This window comes from Galeopterus variegatus, unplaced genomic scaffold (genome assembly GCF_000696425.1).
Source record: "Galeopterus variegatus unplaced genomic scaffold, G_variegatus-3.0.2 Scaffold3616, whole genome shotgun sequence".
Lineage (NCBI taxonomy): Eukaryota > Metazoa > Chordata > Mammalia > Dermoptera > Cynocephalidae > Galeopterus > Galeopterus variegatus.
The window spans coordinates 279,766-292,711 of record NW_007729727.1 but is presented as its reverse complement, the minus strand read 5'-3'; the positions used below and the strand labels follow the sequence as shown (position 1 = coordinate 292,711).

The window sequence follows — 12,946 nt, the reverse complement described above, 5'->3', positions numbered from 1 at the left end:
TATCTCAAGAGCACTCTGATTCTAGGTCACTCATGTGGGAGTTTGCAAGATTCAGTTCTTTCAGTGCTATTGGACTGAGGTCTCAGTTTCTCATGAGTTGGCTGGAGGCCTTCCTTAGTTCATCGTCACATGGAGTTCTCCATTCAGAGTCAACAAACAAGAGGGAAAAAGAGCTCAAACAAGATGGAAGTCCCTGCTTTTTGTAAACTTACCATGGATGTAATATCCCATCACTTTTGCCATACTCTGTTAGAAGTGAGTCACTAGGCCCAACCCAGATTCAAGGAGAAAAACACACACAGGCCCGAACACCAGGAAGTGGGGATCTTGGGGACCATGTCAGAAGCTGCCTACCCCCGGTACTGCTGTGGGATGGGTAGTCTGCTGCGCAGAATACACAAAGATATGTAAGGTAAAGCCCTTAACCTTAAAGAGTTCTTAGCAGGGGTTGCGAGAATGGGGAGAGAGGGTATTCTGGTTTGAATAATACCCTCCAAATCTAATGTTGTTACTTAATCGTCATTGTAACAGTATTAAGAGGGTAGGAAATCCCACTGTGGTATTTGAAAGATTAGGTCTTTAAGGGGTGATTAGTTTATGAGGGCATAGACTCAATTAATCAATTCATGGATTAATGAGTTAACAGATTAATGGGTTGCCATAGCAACAGACTGGTGGCCTTATAAGGAAAGGAAGAGAGCACATGGACATGCTCAGTCCTCTTACCATGTGATGCCCTGTGCTATCTTGGGATTCTGCAGAAAGTCTCCACCAGGAAGATCCTCACCAGATGCACCCCCTCAACCTTGGACTTCTTAGCCTTCAAAACCAAAATAAGTTAATTTATTTTCTTTATAAATTACCCTGTTTCAGGTATAATACTATGAGGACAGGAAACAGACTAAGGTAGAGGGTAATAAGTACATGCAATTACATTACAATATGAGAAGGGGTGGAGGATTTATACGGAAGAGCTATTTGAGAAGACATAGCAGTTCATTCTGCCAGGGCGATGGGTGGCAAGATATGAACTACATGATAGGGGGTGTATAATGATTCACTAGGCAACCAGAGAAGAAGAGCATTCTAAGCAGAACTAAGAGGGAAGGAGGCATCAAAGCACACAATGTACTTGGGGGCTGGGGAGTAGCTTTGTGTTACTGGAGCACAGGGGATTGTGAGAACATTAGGGTGGGCAAAACTGAAGCTGGCTTGTGAAGGACATTGTGTATCATGATAATTGAATTTGACTTTAGTCTAGAAAGAATAGAGAGGATTAGAAGCAAAATATCATATTGTTGCCTCCAAATAATAACTGTATAACCTTTTTTGAGTCATAGTAGGTGTGAGGAAAGTGGAGTTAGTTTAATCAGGCCCTCTCACCTCATATCCGGCTGGGTATGATTCAGCACATCCTTTGTTAACAAGTTGTGTGGGAGTAGAGTTAGTGCACATCTGTGCCCACGTACTCCTTGGCTCTTTGATGCTATTGTGTACTCTTCAGTATGGAGGGCAGCTGCTCTGAACTGCTAGTCGGCCAAGTTCACATCTGAAGATTAAAGCATGTCCACTTTGCTGGCGGCTACTCGTTTTTTCTTTAGACTACCTGACTCAGGACCTGCACAGGATGGGGCAGAGGGTCTTGTGATCCAGCCCGACAATTGGTGTAGTTTCGGAAGGATGAGCAGGTAAGGGAGAAAGGAGCCCCTCAGGAGGGGAAGGAGATGTGGCTGCCCTCAAGCATGTGGTACCTGGTGGCACCATTCCTGTGGACTTGGGCTCCACTGGAAACATGGGACCAAGTGACTGGGTCCCCCGAGAGCACAGAGAAATCTCTCAGTGTATTGAGCTCCATGGTTAAAGATGAGGAGTCCTGGAGAATGGCTGGCCAGATGGGCTGGTTGTGGTTTGCTATACTGTGAGCCAGTATGGACCGGGCAGTCCATGAGGCAGCACAGCAAAAGGCAGACATTTCGGAGAATGAAGTACAGAGACTGATCACCCCCGTTCCTGAAGCTGAAGATGATGATGACCCTGACTGCGAGTTGGGAGAAACTGTGTGTTTCCTTGCATGACCTGTTGTGCATCAGAAACAGGCAAACCCCTAGCTGTTTGGCTCCTACAGTTGTGGGACCTAGGGGTGGATGGCAAATGTACAGTGTGTGTTAGCATTAGTGAATATCATTGCAGAATGTAGCCTGATACATGGCAAGCCAAATAAGTTTCTGGGGGACACAGTGAGTGTTGATGGCTATGGAGGATATTCTTATTAAAATCAAAGCTGTGTTTTTGCTGCTGGTCATAGGATAATTGCCCCATTGTATATATACTGTGTATATATCCCCAATAGCTGAATACGTCTTGGGTATAGATGTACTTTATGGGCTATGCCTGCAAATGATGGTTGGAAAATTCCAGCTGCAGATATGGACAGTGAGGCCTGTGTTGTGAAGACATGCTAAACGTGACCCACAGGTATTACCCAAGCCAAGGTGTGTGGTCAATGTGAAATACTATTGCTTGCTAGGAGGATGTGCAGAGATAGGTGTCACTATATCGGAGCTAGAAAATGTCGGCATTGTTTGTTCTGCACACAGTCCCTTTAACACCCAGGGATGGCCGGTGAAAAAACCTGATGGTACTTGGAGAATGACTGTGGACTATTGGGAACTAAACAAAGTAGTGCCTCCTTTGCATGCAGCTGTGCCTTCATTTCATAACTTGATGGATCAGCTGATGACTCAGCTAATTATTATGTACTGGACCTTGCAAATGCTTTTTTCTCTATCCCGTTCTTGGCTGATAGCCAAGATCAATTTGCCTTCACCTGGGAAGGAAGGCACTGGACTTTTCAGGTGTTACCTCAACGCTACCTGCATAGCACAACCATCTGTCATGGTTTGGTGGCTGGGGACCTAGCCAGATGGACTAGGCCAGCATGGTTACAATGTTTCATTACGTAGATGATGTCTTACTAACCTCTGATTCTCTTGCAGATTTATCCAAGGCAACTCCAATGTTGCTAGGTTATTTGGATCAATGTGAGTGGACCACATAAAAGGGTCTTATCCTTTGGATATGTACTTGGAAATATCAACAGTGGATGGTAGGCCGCCAACCCCTGTGAGGACAAACAGTGGCAAGAGTTATGGGAATTAGGACATGGAAAGGAAGTAAGTCTTTTCCATGTCACAGGACGTTTCCCTTTAGCCAATCCAGGCAATGATGAAACTGATGCACTGGCTAAGGTAAGATGGCTGGAGAGAGCTTCAGTAGCTGCTGTAGCTGGGTATCTACATTGGAGAATGGCCCACCAGGTGCCGCATAAACCTGAGAATGCAGCATGCTGGCTACAAGACCGTGTGGTTGCTGGCTTGCTGGGTGCCACATAAACCAAAGGAAGAATGCCCCTGATGGGCAGATGTACCTTTGATGGCTCACCAGTTGCCACGTACAGATAGGCAGAAAACCCGATAGGAGGATGTTCCTAACATGGTGGCAGGTGGATCTTGTGGGATCACTACCAAAGTCAGAGAACTACAGGTATATTTTCACAGCCATTGATACGGCTACTAATCTTCCATTTGTATTGTCTAGTAAGGCCCCAGAGCAGTATTGTGGCTGCAGGCACCAGAGTTTACTAGACACATACATACATTCGTGTGGCTAATATGTCAACGTGCTGACTCTGCACCAAGTTTCCTACCAGTATGGCTGCAGGATTCCTGTGGAAAATCATCCAAAGACAACTACTAACCAGACATGTGTATGGGTGGGATTTTTGTGGCTAATAGTTGAAAGGATAGAGCTACGGGGACAAGCCTCAAGGTGTATCGAATGTACAGTAAGTACAGAGGTTATATGGATGCAAGGGTCAGTCATCCTGGCTAAGGGAACATCACAGAAGATCTCAGACACATAGATTGTATGGCAAGAGATCCTGAAGGGGTGGAGCATGAGGAAAGTGGAGTTAGTTTAGTCAGGCCCTCTCGCTTCATATCTGCCTGGGTATGATTCAGCACATCCTTTGCAAACAAGTTGCGTATGAGTAGAGTTAGTGTGCATGCGCGCCTATATACCCTTTGGCTCCTTGCTGCTATTGTGTACTCTTTAGTACGGAAGGCAGCGGCTCTGAACCGCTGGTTGGCAGAGCTCGCATCTGAAGAATAAAGCATGTCCACTTTGCCTGCAGCTGCTCAGTTTTTCTTTTGACTACCTGACTCAGGACCTGCACAGGATGGGGCAGAGAGGTCTATGATCCAGCCTGACACTAGGCATTATACTTTTTATAGTCTTCACAGCCACCTTTTGGAGGAGGTTCTATTTTTACCCACATTAAAGCAGAAACTTTGTGTTAACTAGTTTCAGTCCCAAATCACATGGCTAGGAAGTTTCAGAGCTGAGATGACAGTCATGGTCTAACAGCAACTGCTCCCTTACCCTGGTCTGTGCCTCCTCACAGTAAAGTGCCTCCCACACATTCTTGCTATACTCCTTCCTACTGTCCTCAGTCGGAAGGCCAAGAAATGAAGCAAGCCTTGACACCCAATTTGTGTTAGACACAGGAAGAGCTTTAGCAATGAGTTTGTTTTGTGCCTCTGATGCCTTTCTTTCTTTTTAACTTTTCATTTTGTAAATTTTTGAACGTACACAAAAGTAGATAAAATAGTAAAATGAACTTAAATCCAACACTGACTGATGTTGTACCACTCTTGTTTCATCCATATTCTCTCAACTCCCCACATTTTATTTCTGGAGGATTTTAAAGAGAATGGGCATCATATTATTTCACCCATAAATATTTCACTAACTGTAACCAGTAAAGACTTAAAAAATATAGTCATAACATCTTAATCACACTCAAAAAAATTAATAATAGTTCCTTAGCATAAGATGCTATTTTTAAGAACTTCATTACCAATCACATATCCTACACAAAAAAGCTCACTGAAAAATATGGTAGAATTCTTGCTTATGAATCATTTATTTTTATAAGCACAGTAAGATGTTTTCCATCGAGTTTATAGGATTAGTATATACATAATAATAGTGAGTCTTAGTAACATGCATTTCAAAGACATTTTCTTCCCATGTGATGCCCTGTGCTGCCTTGGGATTCTGCAGAATGTCCCCACTAGGAAGAAGGTCCTCACCAGATGCTCCCCCTCAGCCTTGGACTTCTTATACTAAATTAAGTATACTTTGTAAACTCTTGAGTCCTATATTTTGGTGATAAGGGCTAGGTCTACTTAGTTTTTCGCTGCTACTATAATTAACACCCAATTCAGGGAAGATCTTCTCTGCAGGCAAAATTAATCTTTCTCTCCTGTAAGTACTGATTGAAAATTTATCTCATATGCCCTGAAGTACTCTTAATTTTATAGCTGTCTTTGTTTTAAGCCCAGGACGAAAGCTGCATCTTTTCCATGTTGTATTAACCACATTACCCAATTTCATGTTTTGCACACCTAGTAAATGCTTATAAAGCACACTTTGAAAAAGCTTACCCACAGCAGGGTGACGGCGACGACGGAGGACCCCGAGCAGGCCGCGCTACCGGCGGAGCAGAGCCGGGTCCAGCCCATGACCGCCTCCAACTGGACGCTGGTGATGCAGGGCGAGTGGATGCTGAAATTGTGAGTGTGGCCCGCCCGGCCCGCACGCCACGTTGTCCTCGCGGCCGTCGCCATCCCCAACCTTCCTGAGCGGCCCGCACTGCCGTTGGGCTCTACCTCAGGCCCGCACCCAACCTGCCAAACGACCTGCGGCGCCGGCTCCGGGCCGCTCGCGCTGCGCATGCGTGCCCGGCCTCCGCGGTGACAGCTGCGGGTGAAGCGCTTTGCGCACCTTTGCTAACCCTTGCTTTGGGGAAAAGTGATATTGGGATGGAGTGGACAGTTTACCAAGGGAATGGGGATGGGGGAGAAAGGAGAAAATTTGCAAGGAAACTCTGTGCTATTAGACATAGGTATGTATGTAGAGGAGAAAGGGCAGCCATTCAAGGACATCTACGTAGAAATGAATACGTAGCACAGGCTAGGCAAGGTATTTGTTGAAGGAGTAATTGCAGCACGGTGAAGGCAGACCAGTTTTTGCAAAAGATCTTGATCTTCCTTTTTGATGACCTTGGGATGTCATTGTGAAAATAAAATATAAACATGAGTGCCTTTTAAGTTTTAAAACAAGGTTTCAAATAAATGTTGATATTTGTTATAATTTTTAGATGTGGATATAATTTAATTGCGCTAGTGTCATAAAAAAAGGATATTAGCAAATTGCATCAGTTGAATAATGGAAGGTAAATGGCAGATAGTGCCATTTCTTAAGGGAAATGGGAAACTGGTTTTGAGTTAGCAGAAGGCAAGGGATTTGTTGATTGGAGCTTAAAGTTATCTTCTGATAGTAAGGAAGTGATCATTGGAAAGAAGGCTTGAAGTTTACAGTGAATAGATGTCTAAATAGGTTTGAGAGACGATCATGGAGGGCTTGCAGGGAAGATGAAGAATGTCTGGAGAAATGATCGCTGAGACCACATCTCTTTAGCCTGTGGTTTCAGGCAATATACATATTTGATTACTACTATTTTATATTTAATTTTACTTTGAGGACCCAGATAGTCACTAAATTGGATCTTTCTTTTGATTCTTTCAGTTTTAGATGGAAAGCAGATGCCTATGGAGTAAAAACCTGTGTGAGTTCAGGGCCAAAAGTTATGTCACTTAGCAGATTACATTGCTCAAAGAACATAATGCATTTTATCCCTTCTAATGTGCATTTACCTTCTGTCCACAAAGAAGGGGATATTTTAGATCTAAAAATGAAATGCCCTTGGTACCATAATACATCAGTGGAATTACTGAAGAGAGCTATAGAGATGAACAACTTATTAAAATAAGCTACTTAACTACATATTTTGGGTAGAAGTGAGGTGGTCATATTCCATTTAAAACAGAAACTTTTAAAGTAAGTGGAGGTTTGTGTTAGGACTGCCATGTCTGTAATAATTGCAATAGTTTTAGAGAACCTATGCATTTCATCAGCCAAGAAAATTCCTTTTTTCAGTAGGTGCTTACCCAATGGAGTTGTTCTAGATGTGATTTTCTGGTGAAAACTCAGTTTGTGTATGTATGTGACTGCATTCAAAGCAGAAAGGCCTCATTATGTTTAATGATGTCACCTTCTTTACTTCTTTATGGTGGCTTTTGGAATTGCTATTTTTTTATTTTTTATTTTTATGTAAAAAAGAACTAAGAACACAAAGCTCTGGTGAGTGTAAGCCCCTATAAGCTTATAAATGAGCCAGCAGCTCCTATGTTTGGCCTCTGTTGATGGTTCAAATTTTACTACTTTATAGATGTACAAGCCTAGAGGTAATAATCAAATGCTCTAAGCTTGCCATGTGTCCAGTTGTATGGAATATGCTTGGTCTGTGATGAAAGATAAGTCTTGTAACCCAGAAGTAAGCTGTGTAGACACTTGAGGTCATTTTTTTTTTCCCCCCTTTTTGTCTTTTTTCATGACCAGTAACGGTATCGCAACCCTCGGTGTTGCGCCCGTACCGTGACCGGCAATGGGATCGCAACCCTCGGTGTCGCGCCCGCACCGCGCTCAACCAGTGAGTGGACCGGTCTCTATATGGGATCCGAACCCTCGGCGGGAGCGCCGCTGTGCTCCCATGCGCTGCACTCTACCGAGTGCACCACCGGGCTGGCCCCACTTGAGGTCATTTTAGTAGAAGTTTTCTTTTCATTGAGTATGCTTCAAAATAGGTGGATAGGAAATGAGACTGGAAAGAAAAGAGAATTTAAACATTTAATCCAGCGTCTTTCTACATACCAGAACCAAAGTGTTCATTGTGAAGAAATATTGTGGCTCTTGGGTAGTTGTGATCTATTTTTCTGTATTATTAGATACTCCCTGTCATCCCTTTGAAAAAATCTAACACTTTAAAATTCATTGTAATCTCAGTACCAGTATAGGTAAATTTCTGAGAATTTATTCAAACAGTTACCACATTTTTTTTCTTCTAATATATATAACAGAGAAAAAAATGTGTTAATACTAGCTCCCATGTTAACACTTTGTTCAGGTGAACTGGTCATAATAAATTGAGATAGGAGTCAGCAGATAATGTCTTTAACTTCCCTAAAGAAGCAAGTTAGGAAGCTTTCTGATAGTATTAAAATTTTGACATCACTTTGAGTGACACTTCTTTATTTGTTCATTTGCTTACATGTAACGTTTCTCCTGGGAACTTTTCCTTTTATATCCCACATCATAAAAGTCCCTGTAATGCAATTCCTGGTTATATTGGTATCAATAATTTAATTTATTTTTGAAGACTTAGCAGTGTTTGGCTGCTCTGAGACATGAAAAGCTCTTACTATAAAATTTAATTTGGTTATATTTTGTCTTTCAAAACAGTCAATTTTTTGGATCTTTGCAATTGAATTTCCAGTTTTAAAAAAGCACTTTTGTGTTAAGGAGAAGTGTCAGTTAAAAATATATTTGCAGTAATTCACTCTTTCTATTCTGAAATCTATTTAAACATCTAAAAAATCCTGTTACTACTTACATTATTTTAAATACTATGGGCTTCTCATATACTTAGTTTTTCTCTTCTTGTTTCCTTTAATATATTGCTTTATAATATTTACCCCGATTTTTGCCACATCATTACAATTTACTTGCTGTGCTTTTTTTCCCTCTTAACTTCTGATGAAAAGTTTGCATTTTTTCTGAGTTGGGAAAAATGATCTAATCTTTAAAATACCTTCTTATGCTTTCTTTGCTCTTTTTCCATTGTTTTATTCTGTCCTTCCTTCATTCGCTTTGCAATCTTTTGCTATTTTAAGCACTTGGTTTGCTTGCATTATATCAGTCCTTGAGAATACAAATTTTGTTTTTTTGAAGCACAAAAGTATGCAATATGATACATTCTGTGTACTGTTCCTGGTGACTTTTTTCCCCAGAAGAAATAAGTAGATATGCAAGTGGCTTTATTTTGAGCTGCCTACTTTTTAACTGATATCCAGAGGAATAGAATGTCTTTGGAATAAAGTAATTTACCTCTGCAAAGCACTGCTTTTTCTGATTTTGTTCTTAGGGTGATCAAGTTTCAAAATTGGAATGTGACACCTGGAGATGGAGCAAAGCCTCATTTATTTCCCCAGGTCCTCTAGGTTTTAGGGTTGTCTTTCCAGTGACCTTTTTATACCTGGAGAGAACATGTGTTGAACATCATTGCCTTAACTTGCCTATGTCAAATAATTATTTTTTGCAGTTTAATGGATTGTCTTGATTTATTGATTTGTTTAAGACTTAGTCATTAAATGCTTGTTACATGTCAGGTTCTGGGTTGGGGACCTGAGAAGACAAAGATGAATGAGCTACAGCCTTGATTTCAAGGGACTGGCAGTCTGCTGTGCTCTGGGGAAAAAAATAGTATAAGTGGTGTTCATTGATTTAGCAAATGTTTACTGAATGCTTCCTCTGTGTCAGGCATACTTCAGTGGTTCTCAGTAGGGCACTATTGGCATTTTGGGTTGAACGTGTTCTTTGGTGTGTGGGAATGGCCCATGTTTTGCAGAACCTTTGGTATGCCTGCCCGTTACATTCTAGTAGAACTCTCAGTCATGTGACATCGAGAAAATTACAACCCTCATCCCTTGTACACATTTCCAAATGCCTCTAATTGAGAATCACTGTCCTAGATTCTTTTATGGATATTTTAAAATATGCAAAAGAGGAGCTCATAAGCTAACAAAGTATTTGATTTCAGGTTGTTTCCATAAAGGGTGTAAAGCCTCATTAAACCTTGTCATACACATCAACCCCATCATCATCATCATCATCATCATCACAGTCACAGTAAACAGATTGCTTACATTACATATTTCCAAATGCTGTCTTATTTGACCATCCAGATAAGTATTTGGTGTACAGTATTATCATTCTCATTCATACTAGCTAGATGAGATGAAAACTTGAAAAGCTTAAAGCTTTGGCAGATCCTTAGTAAGTGGTGAGCAAGAACAGAAGTAGAATGCAGGCCTGAGTTTTGCAGTCCCGATGCAAACCTGGGAGGGTGGTGGGGTTGCCTGGAGGAAGGCACGGAGCCTGGCTGACCTTTGTTTAGGCTCTCAGCTGTCCAGCGTCATGACCCACTTGAGGGGAAGTCTTGTTCCTATATTATTCAGAGATCCATCCATGCTTTTACCTTCTCTCTAGTTTCTGCAAATGAAGAGCAGTATTGCTGTAGGCTCATTTCTGACACTGCTCACAACTTAAATAGGTGCCCTGCCTTCCCTACCACCCCACCTCCCAGGAAAATTCTTTCTCACTGTGCCTTGTCTGGATCTAGCATAGTATTTTTTACAGCTAGTAATTAGAATTTTTTTACATGCTTTCTGTGAGGTTTTTTTGTCACCTCTTCCAGGGTGATGTAGACACAAAGGATTACTCAAAGCCCATTTCTCCTGAGTAGTAAGAGGCCCGAAGTGGTTACTCCCAGGTAAATCCTTCAAGAGATCAGGATTCCTAGGAAAATAACCCTGAATCAGGTTTTTGCTCCATTTTTATTCAACAGGCAAGAAAGTTACAGAAAAGAAACAGGTGGTAACAAAAAGAACAATGAGGTAATCGTCCTACTTTCCCATCATGATGTTTAGCTGCACCAAGGACATTGGCCCTAATAGCAAGCATTTTTGCTGTTACAATCTACAACAAAAACTTTAGCCCTGAGAAAGTTTTCTGTCTTTCCCAAGCTTAACACTTCTATGTGCAATACCAAAAGGTTAGGCTATACCTGAAACTACAGGGCTGTCGCCCCACCAAGCTACAGCCTCAGCCTATGCTAAAGGGCTTTGGCCCTTCTAAAATTAAGGACTGTGGTCTTACTAAGCTATAAGTTAGGCTCTGTGAAATACATTTGCCTTATTAAAGTTGATATCCTCCACAGTTTTTGTTTGACTCCTCCACTAGATTATAAACTTTTAAGTAGAGGAACAAGGTTTTTCTTCTTCCCTTTTCATCCCTTACTATCAAATAGTAGTTGTTTAATAAATACTTTTTGACTACATGGATGAGTGAATAATAGACTTTAACTGTTCCTTTAATCAAGAATTTCTTCAAACATATCACTGAAAGAAACATCTGTATATATTTTCTTACATATTAAGGGTCATCACTATCATCTCCCATTTGTGCATTGATATAAATAGATATTTTTGTGGCCTAGGACCTGCTAGGCTCTGTTCTAAGTACAAATAATGCAGCAGTCACTGCCTTTATGGACTGTTTATTCCAGTGAAAGTAGTGAATTTCTCTTTATCTAGCAGGTGTCATGGTTTTCACAGAGCTGTCAATTTTTATTTTCCTCTACCTTTTGTGTTAACATATTTTAGAAATGATTTTCTATGAAATAGATTTGAGCATAAGGCTTTCAATTCTTGGGTCATTACAGATTTTTCAGAAAGAAGATTAACACCTAATGTAGTTAAGGCATTTTTTGTTGACATTTTGATTTAGTTTTATTTATTAAGTCCTAGAAGGATGAACCGAGTATACCTCTTTCCTCTTTCTTGTCACAGATTCTTCTCAGTGTTTTGATCAAAGTAAATTCTAGGTGAAAATTGACTGTATCTGTTGACCATTTCATTTATGCAAGACTAAGAAAAGGTCAGGAGAAAAGACAATGTATTGAGAAACACTGGTGAAATTAGAGCCAACACAGACGAAGAAAAATTGTTTATTGGTAAATAAAAAATTGTTTTTAATAAAATTTTCCTTCTAGAAAATATATTTAAGTAAGTACACCCTCTGAAACATTTGGTATACCTAATGAAATCTCACACCAAATTCAGTGAGTTCATGCAATAAAAGAATCAAGGTCTGTCAACATCTTACTTCTAACAGAACTTCAGTGAACTTTCTATGTGACTACCATGGATAACAAAAGCATGCTGTTGAATTTTGTTTCCCAGAAATGGTTAAAAACATTGAACTGATATTCAAGTTGGTGAAATTTAATAGCATTTTTGCTATCTGGAATATATTTTAAGTGTCCTTATGAAGTTTACTAATTTTACATACCTCTGTGACCTGCAAGAGTTTAAATAGAAAAGATACTGGTTTGCAATTTCTGTCACTATAATGGTGCTAATTCTTCTTGGAGGTTCTTAAATTAATGAAGGATTAATTCATGTGTAAGAGACAAATTTATGGCAGGTCATGTCTTTTATAGTTCCTAGGAAAAGACTTCTATTGTGAACTACTTTTAAGTAATGTAAATGGGGATTATGTTCATTCCATTCTGATGAGTTTTATTCATGCATACATGCATATGTACATAAATAAATTATACATATATGCATATGTATATATGAATAAATATACGTACACACATCCACAGATAAGAACATGTAGGTCATATGACTTATCCTTGCCTTTATTTCACTCCTGCAGTTATTTTACTTGTAGTACATTATAACTTCCTATCTAAATTACTATCCTTTAGTTACAGAATACTAATAATTTAAAAAGTTGTAGCAGCAGTGGACCAGTTCCCACACCAAAGCCTCAGAGCTGGCTTATCTCCACCACTGAAAAAACATCTCGGTGCATTCCAACACAATTATCTCTGTTTAAATCTCAGAAATAATGGCATTAACAATGCCATAGCCCAGTGGGTAGTAGCTATATAGAAAAGTGATACTAAAATTACCTAATTGGCATATCTGAGGGTATATTATAATTGCATATCTAAAGGTCAGTTTCACCAAAAACTCAATCTATATAATAGCCTATCTAGAGATTAGGGACTGTGACTTTTAAAAAATATGAAATTTGGGGCCGGCCGGGTGGCGCACTGCTACAGTGCACCGCTTGGGAGCACGGCTGCGCTCCCGCCGAGGGTTCGGATCCCACATGCAGACCGGGTCCCACT

The 12,946-nt window shown here is 40.4% G+C and overlaps 1 protein-coding gene across 1 annotated transcript in view; it reads left to right on the top strand.

The window, feature by feature from the left end:
• The first annotated feature begins 5,528 nt into the window (after positions 1–5,528).
• TMX4 (thioredoxin-related transmembrane protein 4) overlaps positions 5,529–12,946 on the top strand; it is a 48,972-nt gene continuing 41,554 nt past the window's right edge. Inside the window, exon 1 of the mRNA XM_008585549.1 lies at positions 5,529–5,636. Coding sequence (XP_008583771.1) covers positions 5,584–5,636 — 53 coding nt within the window. The 5' untranslated portion in view covers positions 5,529–5,583. The remainder of the gene's footprint in view (positions 5,637–12,946) is intronic.